This window comes from Carlito syrichta, unplaced genomic scaffold (assembly GCF_000164805.1).
Source record: "Carlito syrichta isolate Samal-C Ts95f unplaced genomic scaffold, Tarsius_syrichta-2.0.1 Scaffold75490, whole genome shotgun sequence".
In the NCBI taxonomy this organism is placed as follows: domain Eukaryota; kingdom Metazoa; phylum Chordata; class Mammalia; order Primates; family Tarsiidae; genus Carlito; species Carlito syrichta.
Window position 1 is genome coordinate 66,207 of NW_007019586.1, and position 15,314 is coordinate 81,520.

Below are 15,314 nucleotides of genomic sequence, written 5' to 3' on the forward strand. Positions count from 1 at the left end.
TACTGAGCATGTACAATATTCCTGGTGCTGTGCCACATGCTGAGTTACAAAAGCAACAAAAGCTCAATTCCTGTCCTCAAGGTGCTCTTTCTAGTGGGAGAAACAGACATGAAAATAAAGACTTACTAACAGAAGAAGGAGCAAAAAGTTGTGATGGCATAAAGAAGGAAGTGATGGCCTAGAGCCGGAAAGGTTTCTCAGAGGAGGTGACGTGAGCTCCTCACAAAGAAAACACTTGCTTCCCTGAGGTTATAAGGTATGCTTGCAAGTTCCTTAAGATACCCAGGAAGGAAGATGAGCATCCTTGACAGTTATGCACACAAACACACACACACACACACACACACACCACACATACACACACACACACACACACACACACACACACAGTCATCTACAATGCTCACAGTTAAATAACTGAAAGTAATTAAACTGAAATTTGATGGAAAGATACTGAGCCCTAGAATAGATACAATCAGTTTCTTTTTGTGGGGAAGTGAATGTATATCAGAGCTTTCTTAGGGGCTCCATTATTACAGTACGAAGCTAACCCCTTATTAGCCAAGTAAATCTTAGATATTTCCAAAATGCCACTATTGTACAAGCCACAAAACAGACCAGCTAAAATGATAGTGGCATGAGTTCTGAAGATAAACAGTTAAGAAAAGCAAAGAGAAAGGGGAGAGGAAAAGAAAGACATTATTTCCTTGAATCATGATCACTCCCTTTAACTTTTTGTTCTTATTAAAGACTATTTGGTGCTGCTGGAGCAATGGCCTCCACCCCATCCTGCTGAGGGACTATTAAGAAAGCAATATGGGCCAGGCTCGTGCTCAGGCTGTAATCCCAGCACTTTGGGAGGCCAAGGTGAGTGGATTGCCAGAGCCCACAGTTCAAGACCCACCTGGGCAACTTGGTGAGCCCTCATCTCTACAATAAATCCAAAATTAGCCGGGCGTGGTAGCGCATGCCTGTAGTTACAGCTACTTGGAAGGCTGAGGCAGAAGGATGACCGGAGCCCAGCAGGTCAAGGCTGCGGTGGCCAGGAGCGTGCCACTGCCCTCCAGTATGGATGACAGAGTGAGACTCCAATTCAAAAAAAGAAAGTAATGTGCGGCCAGGAGCGGTGGCCCATGCCTGTATTCCCAGAACTTTGGGAGGCTGAGGCAAGAGGACTGCCTAAGTCTAAGAGTTCCAGATCAGCCTGGCCAACATGGCGAGACCTGTCTTTACAATAAATCAAAAAATGAGCTAGGTCTGGCAGCACACACCTGTAGTCCCAGCTACTTGGAAGGCTGAAACGGAAGGATTACCTGAGTCCAAAAGGTCGAGGTTGCAGCGTCCACGATCGTGCCGCTGTACTGCAGCCTGGGCGACAGAGTGAGACACCAAGAAATAAAATAATTTAAAAAATAATAACATGTACTACAGGGAGGAAAACAATGCTGTTGGGGCTGGCTATGAACTTTCATTTTGGTGTGTTCTTTTATTTCATTTGGTGTGAAATATTGAGATTTCTTCTCAGATATGCCAGTGCCTTATAGCCTGTGCTAGATCTCTATATCTTCATCTGGACCAGATTGAGGCATTTTCATTCATGGAGTTGTTTTTAATCAGAACAAGAGTAAAATTTTTCTCCGGTGAAGTACAAAAAAGTCATTTGTAAACTGATCCATTCTGATTCTGCTTTCTGCTTCTCCTCTGGAATTGTGTCTTTTCTGAGAGCTCTAGAAGAAAACAGCTATTGGGTTCATATCAATCTTTAATATTTTCCTCTTTGTATTAGCTAGCTCTGCTGTGGTAACAAACAATGCCAGGATCTCAGTGGCTGATGACAATGAAAATTGACTTTTTCTTCCTGCTTTTACTACCAGTGGGCTGTCAAGCTCTGCTCCCTGTGTCTTCCCATTCCAGAGCCCAGGATGAAAGAGAAGTCATTATTTGGGACATACTATTCGAATGTCAGAAGAAAAAGAACATGAGAGCTGTGGGCAGAAACTCAAGATGTTTCTTAAAGCTTCTGCTCAGACATGACAGACATCATGCTCACTCACATTCATTGGCCAAAGTCCTTCCATGCCCACGCCTAGAATCAACTGGGCAGGGACTCACACTCCTCCCATAGAAGGCACTGCAGGGCACTTAGCAATGGGTAGGAATTGATAATTCTTTTACAGGGAAGAAGGAATTAAATGTTTCGGAATGATAATTACAACCTACCACACCCTTTAACTACACCATGCAATTTGTCTCCATCGTGTGGAGTTTCTCCTGATGCCAACTAAAAAGGAATTTTAAATGTTGTTTTTTTCTTCTTAGAATTCTTACAAAACTCTAGGGTAATAGTGGCCAAATTGTTCTTCAGAATGGCACTGTCCCTCAAGATGTTAACAGTTGTTACATAATTAAAAAGAATTCCATGGTCAGATCATTTTAGCAAATGCTAGATATTAGTAGCCACTCTTAATATTTACAGTTCTTATTACCATATAAAATGCTCTGAGAACCCCTGCTGTAAAGATACCAATTTAACTTGGGATTGGGTCACAGAATTCTTTTTGTAAGTGCACAACCACTGATATCTCATGAAATTCTAGAGGCAAACACTGTCCCAAAGGATTACGAGAGAATCAGTCGGATAGATCCCTGCTGTTTCCTCATTTCCGTGCATCCAGATTCAAGCCCACCGGATGATGTTGAGCGGAGGTAAGTATGAGGCCCACAGCTCAGCAAGGGCCTTTAAAAGAAAGCTTGCGTTTCTTGCTAAGACCAAACTCAATGTCAGAAATCTGAAAATGCTGTTCAGATACTGCTCGTTGCTTACTGAATTAAGTATAAACACCTCAGACTGGCTTTTATTCCTTCCTTTCATTGTGCAAGAAATATATCTTGAGTCCTACTCTGTGCCAAGTACTGTGCCAGGCATAGTGTGAACAAAACAGACACGGACCTGCCCTCGTGGGCTTATCAGTTTATCATAGGAGAAGATAGACATAAGACAAGCACACAAGTAAATAGCCAGTGATCATACAACCTCCCTGAGCTGTGCTACACTGCTGGCCACCCATTCCTCCTTGAAATGCTGTCCAAGCTTAGCTTCTGAGATGTCACACTTGGTTGAATTTCCTCTACTGGCTTCTCTTTCTCAGTCGCCCTTGCTGGCTCTTCCTGTTCTATCTTCTAAATACTGGAGTACCCAGAGCCTTTGCCTGGCTCTCTCTTCTCTGTCTCTCCTCATTCACCCTCGCAGCACTAATTTCACATATGTACTTTTGACTCCCAAATTCATACATTCGATGAAAAACTCTCTTCTGAAGATATAACACCCCCCCCCCAACTGAACAACCTTAGCACTTACCTATCTTGAGATATTTCATGTGTTTTCTCTTTTGCCATGACTGTTTGGATACTTCATCTTCCTCCTAATTTATAAACCCCTCTAGGGCAGGGATCCTGGATCTGTTTCATCTTCAGTTTCCACAGTGCATTGCAGAATAACTGTTTAATATATGATTATTGAATTTAATGTTTGAACTGAATTTCTGCTTTAGGGATCACTGAGACACAGATATAATGAAAGGGAATATTTCATTTAAGGAAATAATGCCTCGTCCTTCTGTATTTCCAAATGAACAACCTCAAATGAGAGAACACTGCTACATACATTGGCATGAGGTGAATACTTAAGTTTAAAAATGCTAAATCGAGCCAGTGTATCCCTTGTAGTCACAGAAGCTGCCGCAAGGTTTTATAAATTGCCTACATTCCTGTACCCCATCTGGCGATGCTGGCATGTTACAGCCATGGATGACTTACTCGTCACAATAACCCTCATTTGGATCTACTCTCTACTTTAAAATGAAAAGACAAAAAGAAGACAACAAGGGACTTGCCTAAAACATTCCCACCCAATCAGAGGGCAATTCAACCGCATAATGCTGACTCCTCAATTTGGATTCAAGGCCAAGGTGGAAGTTAGAAGAGGAAGACTCCCCAGACTACAGAAAGATGTTTCACTGGCAGTTCTAATAATAACATGTGGCAACTGCACTTCTGGTCCTTCATCTAAATTTTAACCTTGTTCTTTTCCAAGCCTCTCCCAAGGCTTTCTCCACCAGTCAAAATCAGCCAAGCTTTTATATGCCCTTAGAAGAAAAGAGACCCGAACTATCATCCAGAGAAAAACTAAGATCTTTTTTTGTGCTGAATGGTGTCTGAGTAAATCAGGGACCCGATTACCACACAGGGAGGCCCTGATTATAACATGGACACAGTTCCCTTTGCACAACTCCCTCAAGGCTGTTTTTTTTCGCCTTGCTTGCTCTAAAAAAGTTTTTCCTTGTCCTCCATATACTTAAAGCTTCGAGTTTAGTCTGTCAAAAAAAGAGAAAAACTGTCTCAATTGCACCTCTTCAGCAAAAATAAATATTTCTCAACTGCCATCGCATTTTAAACTGTATTTTCCTTTTTGGCTGGTATCCCTCCCCTGTCACACTTCCTTGGATAATCATATAGTCTGTGCTGTAAGGTGTATTAAGGGTACAAGGGGTACTCTAGGCAGGCAGTAGCTTTGGAAATTTCTGCTTGGCATTTGGTATGCTGTCTAGCTGAGCCCCCCCAACTAAGTTGTGAGTCAACACAAGCACAGCAGATTTGTGAATAAAGGTAATAGTTATCCTAGCATGCTACAGCTGTGACTCTCAGCACTCAGCCTCTGGGTCACCAACCAGGGATGTGAACTGGCATTTTTTAAAAATGAAGTACTCTGACAGGGAGAGATTATTGTCAGTTGAGACTTCCAACAATCCTCTTTCCCTGGGCTCTTCTAGTTCACCTACTCGATGTAGGCCATTTCGTAGGCATCTTTTGTTATCCTGCCTCCCTGGTTTCCCATCACAGCCTGGACACTGCTGTTGGGTTAGATTGATGTCGTGTGCTTTGTCATGTACCGTGATTTCATTCACAGTGTTATTTCAGTTTGATAGATGCTGAGATTGTTCACCATGCAAGGGCAGTCTTGCTGCACATACTATTTCCTTTTCCCTCCTTTGGTAACTTCCCAAGTTCCCACAGTCACTACTCAGTTGTGAACGTGTGCTAACTCTCAGACTACTTTGCCCAGCCCTGACAACTGGACAGCTTGGGTTTCTACTCAATAATCTTTTCATTCGCTCACACTAAGAATTCATAAAAACGCTCAATGTGAAGAACCCTTTAACTTGTCATATTGTGATGTATATAACAGCCTTTGCATTCTAAACTAGGCTTTAACACAGCGGCACAGTAGAGAGTATAAAACAACCACTCTTAACCGTAGTGTCTCAAGCCACAGTGAATGTTGTAAACAAATTGTATTTATCCCAGTCCTTGTCCCTATACCCATCCCTGCTCATCACCAAATACTCACTATAAACCCTATGTAACCAATGAGAATGTCTGAGGTACACAGATCATGGCAATGGAGCAGCAGCAGATACAGAGCCGGTTAGGTTCCTAGGACATGACCAGGACGCTGGGTTATAGTGGCCTAAGTGCTATAGGTCCAAGACCCCACTCAAGTACTGTACCAACTTCCCCACTTAATGGTTTAGGACTTCTTCTAGCCATCAAAGTTACTCTCGGGGCCACTTTTTTTTTTTTGAGTTGGAGTCTCACTCTGTCGCCCAGACTGGAGTGCAGTGGCCGCTCCCGGCCACCACAGCCTCGACCTGCTGGGCTCCGGCGATCCTTCCGCCTCAACCTTCCAAGTAGCCGGAATTACAAGCATGCGCTACCACGCCCGGCTGATTTTTTTTTTTTTAATTTATTGTAGAGATGAGGTCTCACCTGCCCAGGAGGGTCTCGAACCCGCGGGCTCAGGCAATTCACTCACCTCAGCCTCCCAAAGGCGCGGGATTACAGGCTGAGCCACCGAGCCCAGCATCGGGGCCACTTTTTAAAAATCTGCACAATCACCTTCCCTCCCCAAAGTACCCAGCATAGATTCCATGTCTCTATCCCATTGTTTCCTCACTTAACTCTGACTCCATATTTTGGCATACCTTCCATCTTGATTCTCTTTCCTCCCAATCTGTAATAAAATTAAACAAGAAGTAATAGCCATGCTAGCACTGAGCCCAAGAAATGGGAGGCATCTGTGGAACTGTGGAGGATGCGAGTTTATATCAGTGGCCGTGGGAGCCCCTGGCATGGAGGGCCTGTCCCATCATACCTGTCTCCCAAGGAAAAGAGGATGAGTCTCCTCAATCTGTCTTCTCCTCACCTATGGCATCATAGACCCAGTCCAGAAGACAGGGTCTTCTCATTCTCTCCGCTGTAGGTGGAGTAAGGAGGGTATCCCTCCCAGGGAGGCTCCTGTACTTCTCTCCCTTTGATTGAAGGATGAAGGGCCTTTATTTGCTTCCCCATGGGAGAGGAAGCTGGGAACCTCCTGGGTTCCCAGGAGAGCCCAGCCATGTCACCATGCTGTGCCCCAGGGAACAATTGGCAGGTTGGGGGGATAACAGATCCATATATTAACATCTCTACCCAACAGAAGTATGATTCCAGCTACAAAATTTGAGCTCCCTATAAGCACTAAAGCATCCACATTCTACTTTTTTGTGTGTCCCACCACCAAAAGAGGAGAAAAAAGCATTTATATTCTCCCTAACCCTGACCTATCCCCTCAGCCTACTCCCAACCAAGAACCTTGAGCAAAATTATTTTCTCCATTTCAGAGGAGGAAAGTGGGGAGTGCTTTTTCTTGTATACATAGAACACTACAAAGGGGAAGGGACTTCTCTGTTCAGGCTCTTTTAAATTCATTATCCATCTGCCCCCAACAGGTTTTTTCCAGTTTTTACCTCTTTATTGGAATATTTTGAATGGAAGTGCAACATTATTATTTATTTTTTATAAATGGGCTTCTACCAACAAAGACATAAGATTTATTCTAGTATCAGCATGAAAACCTCGGTTATGGCTTCTCCATGTTCTGAGAACCACCAGGCCCCTGCAGTCTTCCAGCAAGCAGGGCAAATCGAAGAGGATTTCCAGGGAAGCAGTAACTTTACATTCTACCCACAGCTCTCTGTGTGGCAGCAAATCTTCACTGTGAAATCTGCAATTCCAGAAGAGCAGAAGGTAATCTATCTCCCTCCAAAAACAGGTGGCCACTTCAGGGAACTGGACACATTTTCACTCTTAATGGTAGGTCTCCTTGGATTACTGTGGTCTGCTGTGAGCCTGGGAATTACAAGACAAAAATGGAAGGAAGGGAGGGAGGAGGAAGGGAGGAAGAAGGGAAGGGAGGGAAGACAGGAGAGAGGGAAGGAGGAGAAGGAGAGGGAGGGGGAGGGGATGAGGGAGAAAGGAAAAGAGAACACAAAGGTAAAATAAAGCAAGAACCCATTACAGCCTGTGCCTGGTGTGCTACAGGCTACCTTTCCCTCTCACACACACAGTGATGTGTTGTCCAGTGTGAGGAATTACAGCTAACGGGCTCCCCTGGCTAAATTCTACCTCTCAGAAGGGAGCTGGATAGGACAGAATTTAGATCTAAAAATTCAGGGCAGGATTTGGAGAAGGAAGCAAGAACACAGACTTAGCCCATTTCATTCACACGGATGGATCCAGAAGGCCAAAAACAGCACCTAGCAGATATTTACTAAGCACCCAGCACTGTTGAAGGAGATCTAGGAAACAGGAAGATAGTTGGTGCTGACCTAAGCAGATCCTCATGCCCTCTGGTTTGTAAGAAGTGAGCCATTACTAGCGGGAGAGCTACAAGGGTCCACACTGGTCTTGAAGGAAGGACCAGAAGCAGAAAACTGGCAGAACTTGATCCTACGGCAGCCCTCATGGTCATAGGTGACACCTTTGCCTTGTCCCCTGAGGACAACACTATAATAAACCTTTACTGCACTACAATTCTTCTTCCTTTTGTTACATAATGGTTTTCAACGCTGGCTGCCCTTCAGAATTATCCAGGGAGGTTTTTTAAAAACGCTGTTGCCCAGACCCCACCCCAGACTGATTAAATCAAACTGCAGGGGTGGCACCTGCAGTATTTCTTAAAACTCCCCAGGTGGTCTCAATGTGGGGCCAAGATTGAGAACTGCTGCATAGAGGTAATTGTCCTAATTACCTCTTCAGCTTTTCTCTGCCTCCACTTTCCTCTTATCTGAGCTGTTATAGTTCCTTTTTCTTTTTTCTTTTTTTGTTTGTTCTACTTTGTCCTTTCAGTAGAAAATTCCATACTGCTCCATTAAACCTTTTTCCATGCATTAACTTTTTTTTTCTCATTTAATTTTCATTGCCCGCTATACTTACTCCATCCCTTCCATTATGTTTGGTTTGTTTTTTGTTTTCTTTTTTTTTTAAATCCAGCATCAACATTTACATGGCACTTGATATGGGCAGAGTCCTATCACGGGCACTTAGCTGCTACTAAAATTACATCACATACAATAATATTTTCTGTTAAATCCTTTGCTATAGTTATAGGCTCTTGAGTTATGGAAGATCGGCATTTTGGTGAAGTGTATCTCTCTTCCTAGGAAGCAGCTGCATTCGTGTATAAATATAAGATCCAAAGTAAGTGTATTGCAATGAAATATAAAAGAAGCATTCACAAATATGAGGCGGGAAAGCATTAACAGCAGTCCAAAACTAAATATCAACATCTCCTCTGCCAAACTCTTGGCCTCGCTGTAGGAGGGAGAGGCTGCCATTTGTAGCAGAAAGAAAAAGGACCCAGGTTGTCTGTACAACCAGTGACTCTTTCTCTGGGGACAGAATATCTGCTGATTTGGGCTCATTCCTTACTATCCACAGACAAGCCCAAAAGCACACAGGCCAGCCGCTGAGACACTGAGGGTTGGGATGAGAAAGAAAGGGCCAGTAGGGGTCCTGGAAGCCGAGCACTGCAGCCCTCCCGGGAAGCCATGCAGGGGATCTGTCCCGCTGCTCAGGTGAGAGCGGCCCTGGAGCTTCAGAGCCACAGGCCCTGCAGCTTCCTGAGTCTGGTGAGCTCCTGAGAGCCCAAAGCGTCTCTTCTTCACAGAGTCCAGCCCAGACACAAGAACACCATACAACCAGCAGATGCTTGCCAAGTGGTTGCCAAGTCATTTGACTACCCTGATGAAATTACCTCTGGGGAAATCGTGAGAAGACTAGAAAGGAAAGCAGATGCCGCACTGGTACCTCAGTCCCTTGACACTCTGATATGGTTCCTCAATTTCTCTATCTTCCTCTTACCTTGATTTTCTTTTTCTTTTTTCTTTTTTAGGAATCAATCCAGATACCTTGTTGGAGCAACAAAAGCCAAAGGCATTTGGTTTTTTTAAGCAAGATTTTGCAGTGCCAAATGACAGGGGAGGAAATGAATAGTTACATAATGTGCTGGTATAAGAGGAACCAAGATCACTTCCTGAGCGTTGTATATCAACAAGGAGATTCTGATGGCCCTGGCCTCCAGCACGCCTTTCCTGGTAGAGCTGATAATTCAACAAAACCAGTTCTCCCTGGAGATTCGCAAAGCCACAGTGAGAGAGGAGGGGACTAATAAGTGCCACCATGTCCATGGTGCTGCTCCTCTGCCTCTAGGTAGGGCACAAACTGAAGCCCACCCCTTCCACTTTCTGCATAGGTCAGCTGACCCCCAGCACACTCTCTCTTTAAATTTGCACAGACTGTTGAGGTGTGCTCACATGCATAATTTCATGACTACCAACAGCCACATGGGACAGTATTATCCCCATTTTATTGTCCAGGAAACTGAGGCCTGGAGAAGTGACTTGCAGAAAGAAGTGTGGAGTGAGATATAAACTCAGATATTCCGAGTTGAAATTCAGTGGTCTTTACCACAGCATAGCCTTCTCTTGACAACTAGAGTAAATGGTGAGAGAGGAAAGGGGATCCCCAAGTTCCAGAATCTCTTCCAACCCAGTCGTCTATCTAATATTCTCTCTGAGGCTTGTCTGAGAAGTAGGGTTACCCAGTCCCCTGTCCCTCTACAGTCTGTACAAATTTAAAGAGATAGAATGTGAGTTCAGGGAACTCACTTGAAGAACAGGGAAAGCAACACTCCTGCTCTTTTGAGGAAGTGAGGACTGAAACATGGATCAGAAGACTTGCTACCATCCCTTCTACCTCAAAATCTTTCATTCATCCTTCTGTTCCCAGCGAGACCCATAAACAGCTCCCTCCATCACTGTTTAATCTGTTGGTTGATTTACCTGGTACTCCCAGCCAGCACCCTGGTCCTGAGCATGAAATATTAACTACATCAGCCTCACAGCCACTGCTAGCCATCTTATGCTAACAGACAAGCATGAAGCATTCCTGACGGTTTGCGTATCAGGGTCCGCCATTCCTTTCTTAACCCTCCTCTGTCTGGTAAGGCTGAAGGGAGCAGACGCTCCTGTGATGACATGGCCTGTCTTTAGAACCACAGCCCAAAGAGCTGGGGTCCTTCCTGTGGCTATGGTCTCAGGAGCGAGCTCCTTCCAGCTCTTCTTTTGCTCTCGTGTGTAGTGGACAGCAACACGCTTTCAGGTCAGACATCCTGTGGGCAGAAGAAATCGTTTCACTCCCATGAGCATTTTTGAAAACCAGTATGAGTTCAGCTTTGGGGGGATTACACAGGAAATTAAAAAAACAGACCAAATAACAAGTGTGAGGCAGTACTTACAAATCGTGCAACATAATATACAATGGCAGTTTCCGACTTTCTACAAGTGAGGGGCTAAGGATAGCAACCTGGCTGGAAGATGCCTCAGGACCTTGCCTTGAGGCTGTATTTTCATAGCACATAAGATTAGGAAAAACATCAAAGAATGGGAGGCTGATGGAGATTATCAGGGGGAATGGATAAAGCCCCCCAAATCACTCACGCCTCTCCTACTAACTGTTCAAGCCTCGGGTACTGTCAGTCTTACGGCAGGGAGAAAATTAACAAAGAGTAAAGCAATGAACCAAGTACTTTCAGGAATAATTTTATTTATTTCTCACAGAAACCCTATGAGTTATCTTCCCCCATTTTACAGAATTTTAAAAAAAAAAAAAGTTCTTTCTAAAAGTCACATGAAGCGACTGACATATCCTTGGCAAGGTCAAGGAAATTGTGACCGAATTGCTAGCCTTGACACAGAAGGAAGGAATGACTGAGTACAGGGAACACGGTCTGCACAGAGCCTGAAGAGGGTGGAGTCCAATGGTAGTGCCCTGGCAGATGTGTCTACCTTCCGCCTGGGCACCTCGAAACAGGCTATATTTTTGTTCAAGTTCCATCTTGCCCCTGCCGAAGGCCCAGGCTAAGCTGACTATCCCTGACCAGGTGGAGCACTAGCCACGTTCTGCCTCATACTCCCACCAGATCATCACCTGTCCTCTCCTATGCTGTCTTCTACTCTGGCTTTGATTTATTGTTCATACCAGCTCTCTCTCTTAGGCCTAGAGGAAGGTTGTTTGGGGCCATTAACAATAAATTCTCAAAATTGCCTCTAACCTCTAGTAGGTGTAAATCACAGTCATAAACATACATAATACACATTCTTGGGACTTTTCAAAATGATTTCCTGAGTAATTTTGGATAGTGAGCCCTGCTAACGATTCTTTTGATATTAATACGACTTTAAGCCCTCAGTACTCTTCCTGTCTTGGGGCTTTTTAAAATATGTCTTCATTTCTTATGCAGAATGTTCTTTCCCTACACGGGCCCCCACCCCTGGTGCTTCAGTCAGGGTCCCAGCAGGAAGACAGAGGGCACTGTCCGGTGATTAGAGTATAATGAGAGGGACATTTACAAAGGTGTGGGCAGGTAGATGGCTTGAATTGTGTCCCCCAAGGAAAAACGTGTTGAAGTATAACTCCCAGGACCTTAAAATGTGATCTTATTTGGAAATAGGGTCATTACAGATGTAATTAGTCAAGAGGTCACACTGGAATAAGTGGGTGGGACCCTAAGCCAACATGACTGGTGTCCTTATAAGACAGCCACAGGGAGACAAACTCACTGGGAAAACACCATGTGAAAATGAAAGCAGAAACTGGAGTTATGCGGCTGCAAGTCAAGCCAAAGAACATCAGACTATGCCAGCAAGCCACCAGAAGCTAGGTAGAGGAAAGGAAGAATTTCCCTAAGGTTTCAGAAGGGATCACAGCCCTGCTGACACCTTGATTTCAGACTTCTAGCCTCCAGAACTTTGAGACAATAATTGTATGTCATTTATGTGGTACTTTGTTAAAGCATCTGTAGGAAACTAATACAGAAGAGTTATGGGAAATCTAAGGAAGATGGTGAAGCACCCAGGAACTAGCAACAGAGAGCCACTACCATCCTAGGCCTGAAGCATGGAGAGGAGGAGCCCTTACTACAATCTGTAACTGTAGGAGAGGAGCTGTGGCTTCCAGTAGTGGAAGGCAGCCACTGCCAACCTGCAGCCTGGCAGGTAGAAGTCTGTGATGATAACCTAACTCACTCTCCTTCCCTCCAGTGTCCTGAGGATGCCACCCATTAGCTAAGCCAAATAAGATGCCAGAGAGCAAGGGAAACAGGTGGATGCTGTCCATTAAGGTCAGTCTCCTAAAGTAAGAAGGAGAGTGAATGTGAAGGAGTAAAGAGACTCAGTCTCCACTGCAAAGTCTCTTCCTCAAGGAAGCCTTCCATAACCTCCTGACCAGACTCAGTCCCTGTAACATGCTCTCATAAGCCTTCCGCTTCTGCAGAATACTCATCACAGGTGCAATGGAGGAATCAATTATGCAGATTATTAAGTGATGATTGGCCCTGTTGCTAGAACATAATAAGCTCCATAAGAGAAAAGACCATGTCTGTCACTCATCAGTGAATTTTCAGGTCTGGCACATAGTAAGAATACCTAGATTTATAGGATGTGCCAAGATCTGGGTAACCTGATGTTTAAAAAAAAAAAAATCAAGCATATAAGTCCAAAGAGGTTGTCCTTGGCAACTTTCAAAGAGCTATAGAGAATGGGTACCATTATGTTATACAGGTGGGTACTGACGGTGCAATTTAGAATATCAGAGAATGTGACCACCTTGAGTACTTGCTAACAGTCCTCCGGGAGCCATGAATAGGATGAGCAGTTGGGCAAAGTGAGGTAAGGCAGAGGTGGATGGGGACAGCAACCACCATGGGATCAAGCACACTTGAGCTGTTCCTATCTAAATTTTTTCAGGGCAGTCTGGTCCTAACCTCACTGAGGAAATCAAGAAAGCTTAGTGGGTCACTCCTCCACTCACACAGGGATTTAGGTCCTGGACCCATCCTCAGAGATGGAATGCCACCTTTATCCTTACTTTTTTTGCTTATGAAGTGACCCTCTTCCCGGCTGCTAATGCACACTCTAGTTCCCCTTACTAATTTAACTGTTTGATTTCAAATTTTCAAAGACTGTTGGTTTTAGTTCAAAAGCATAGGTCCCCAAAATCCAAACACTGCCCTTTTTTGAAATACATATAAATTTGAGCTATACTGAGTTGGGATATAGTGGTGGTTTCTAAGCTTTTTACGGTATTTTATTTTGTGTAACTCAACATCAGTGAACTAAGAACTCTTCAGAAAAGAAGATAGATTAGCTCAGTAAAGATCAGGAAACTCTGGCTCAAATTTGGAAAACAACATTCCATTAGCTTGCTCTTTTACACATGGGTAAATCACCTTTATCCAACTTTGCCTAGAGGGAGTTTGCAGTGAGCACAACAATCATTAAAACATCCTCAGAGTCTTTGTGCACATACTATCGATCTCCTCGTCTGATGGCTCTTTTGATTACAGCTGGAAATGTCAATAATTCTTCTTCTTGGTATTAACTGTTAACATCACCACATAGTGTCCAGTGTGTAAATCTAATTTGGAAATGGAACAACAATGTCAAATTTAACTCCCAGGGCAGGAAGCAGAAACCTTGTTATCAAATAAGCTGCCTTAATCTCCTTTCAGTTGGTCTAACTTACCACCTGGACCACATTATCGGTCTTGAAGGTAGCATTGTCATTCCACTAACAAGAAGCAAGCCCTGCATGCCTCCTGTGATTAGCAAGACTCCTCTGGAGAATAGAACAGCTGCCAACAGGGATTAGTTTCCTCAAGCACAAGTGAGTCACAGAAGTGTCAACTCAGAGGAGGAGCCAGCCAGAAGGCAAGCTGGGAGGCAGAGCTGTCCCTGAGTGAGCCATGCAGAGGTTCTGCTCCCTCATCCATCTCTCCCTCTTCTGGGCAGGTAAGGCAGACCCCAGAACCTCAACCAAGCAAGACTCAGCAGCAAAGAAGCATCAGGGCTCCTAGTTCTGGTACTCATGAGCAGTGTCCCTTACTCAATGATCTCAGACCCCAGTCCTCATTGAATCCTCTCTTGTGTCTTTTCTCTCAGGAGTTATGTCAGCCGTTGTGATGGTGCCTCAAGAACAAGCCGTGACTGTGCCTGTGGGAGAGTCTACCACCCTCAGGTGCTCCATGGAAGGAGAGGCAATCACCAGCTACTACGTAAACTGGTACAGGAAGACCCAGAGTAACACAATTACTTTCATATACCGAGAACAGAACATCTATGGCCCTGGTTTTGAGGACAGATTCCAGGGCAAAGTTGAGGTTGACAGCAACCAGGCTGTACTCACAATCCTTGCAGCATCAGAGACAGATGAAGGGTCTTATTACTGTGCCGGTGACTACCACCCTGCTTCATGTCTACTTCTGAGCAGCTCAAAAACAATTGAGATCCATGTAGAACAGCAGTTCCAACAAGATCATGATTTTATCTTTAATATGTAAAAAATGGAGGCCAGAAAAAGCCAGTGTTCCTGCCTTTCCTCCAGGCTCAGTTCCCCTTGGCTTGCCCATGTACTCCCATGGTGTGCAGAAAAACAGCCCCAGGTGGCGTGGCCCAGTGTGGGCAGAAGAGAGGAGAGATGGAGCCAAGGGAATGAATTGTAGCATCTACTGTAACAACTTTTTTGGAGCTTCATAAAAGATTTGGCCACAGACTCAACATGCTTAGGGTATAGCATAGATTAATGAGGCACTTTCCAAGGTACAACTGTGGGTGGCATCCAACTTCTCCCCAACTGTATGAACTGTGAACCTAGATGTTCTAGAGGAGAAGGATTGGAAAGACAAGGAGTCCCCGTCCTCTTCTTCAGCATCAGGTAGGTGCACTGCCTGTCATCTTGCCCAACATGGAGGGCAAAGTTCCATCTCTAGCAGTCTGTATTGTTCTGATGACTACTGAATATGGTATTCTGCCCTCTGTTCCATCTCTACCTTTTTACTTCTTTTCCATATGCGCCAGAAACAAAACAATGAAAAAAAT

The 15,314-nt window shown here is 44.4% G+C and overlaps 1 gene segment (V, D, J or C); it reads left to right on the forward strand.

The window, feature by feature from the left end:
• Nucleotides 1-14,182: 14,182 nt before the first annotated feature.
• The window catches only part of LOC103255681, a 44,900-nt gene continuing 43,768 nt past the window's right edge, over nucleotides 14,183-15,314 (forward strand). The window contains 2 exon segments of the C gene segment in view: nucleotides 14,183-14,228; nucleotides 14,379-14,690. Coding sequence covers nucleotides 14,183-14,228; nucleotides 14,379-14,690 — 358 coding nt within the window.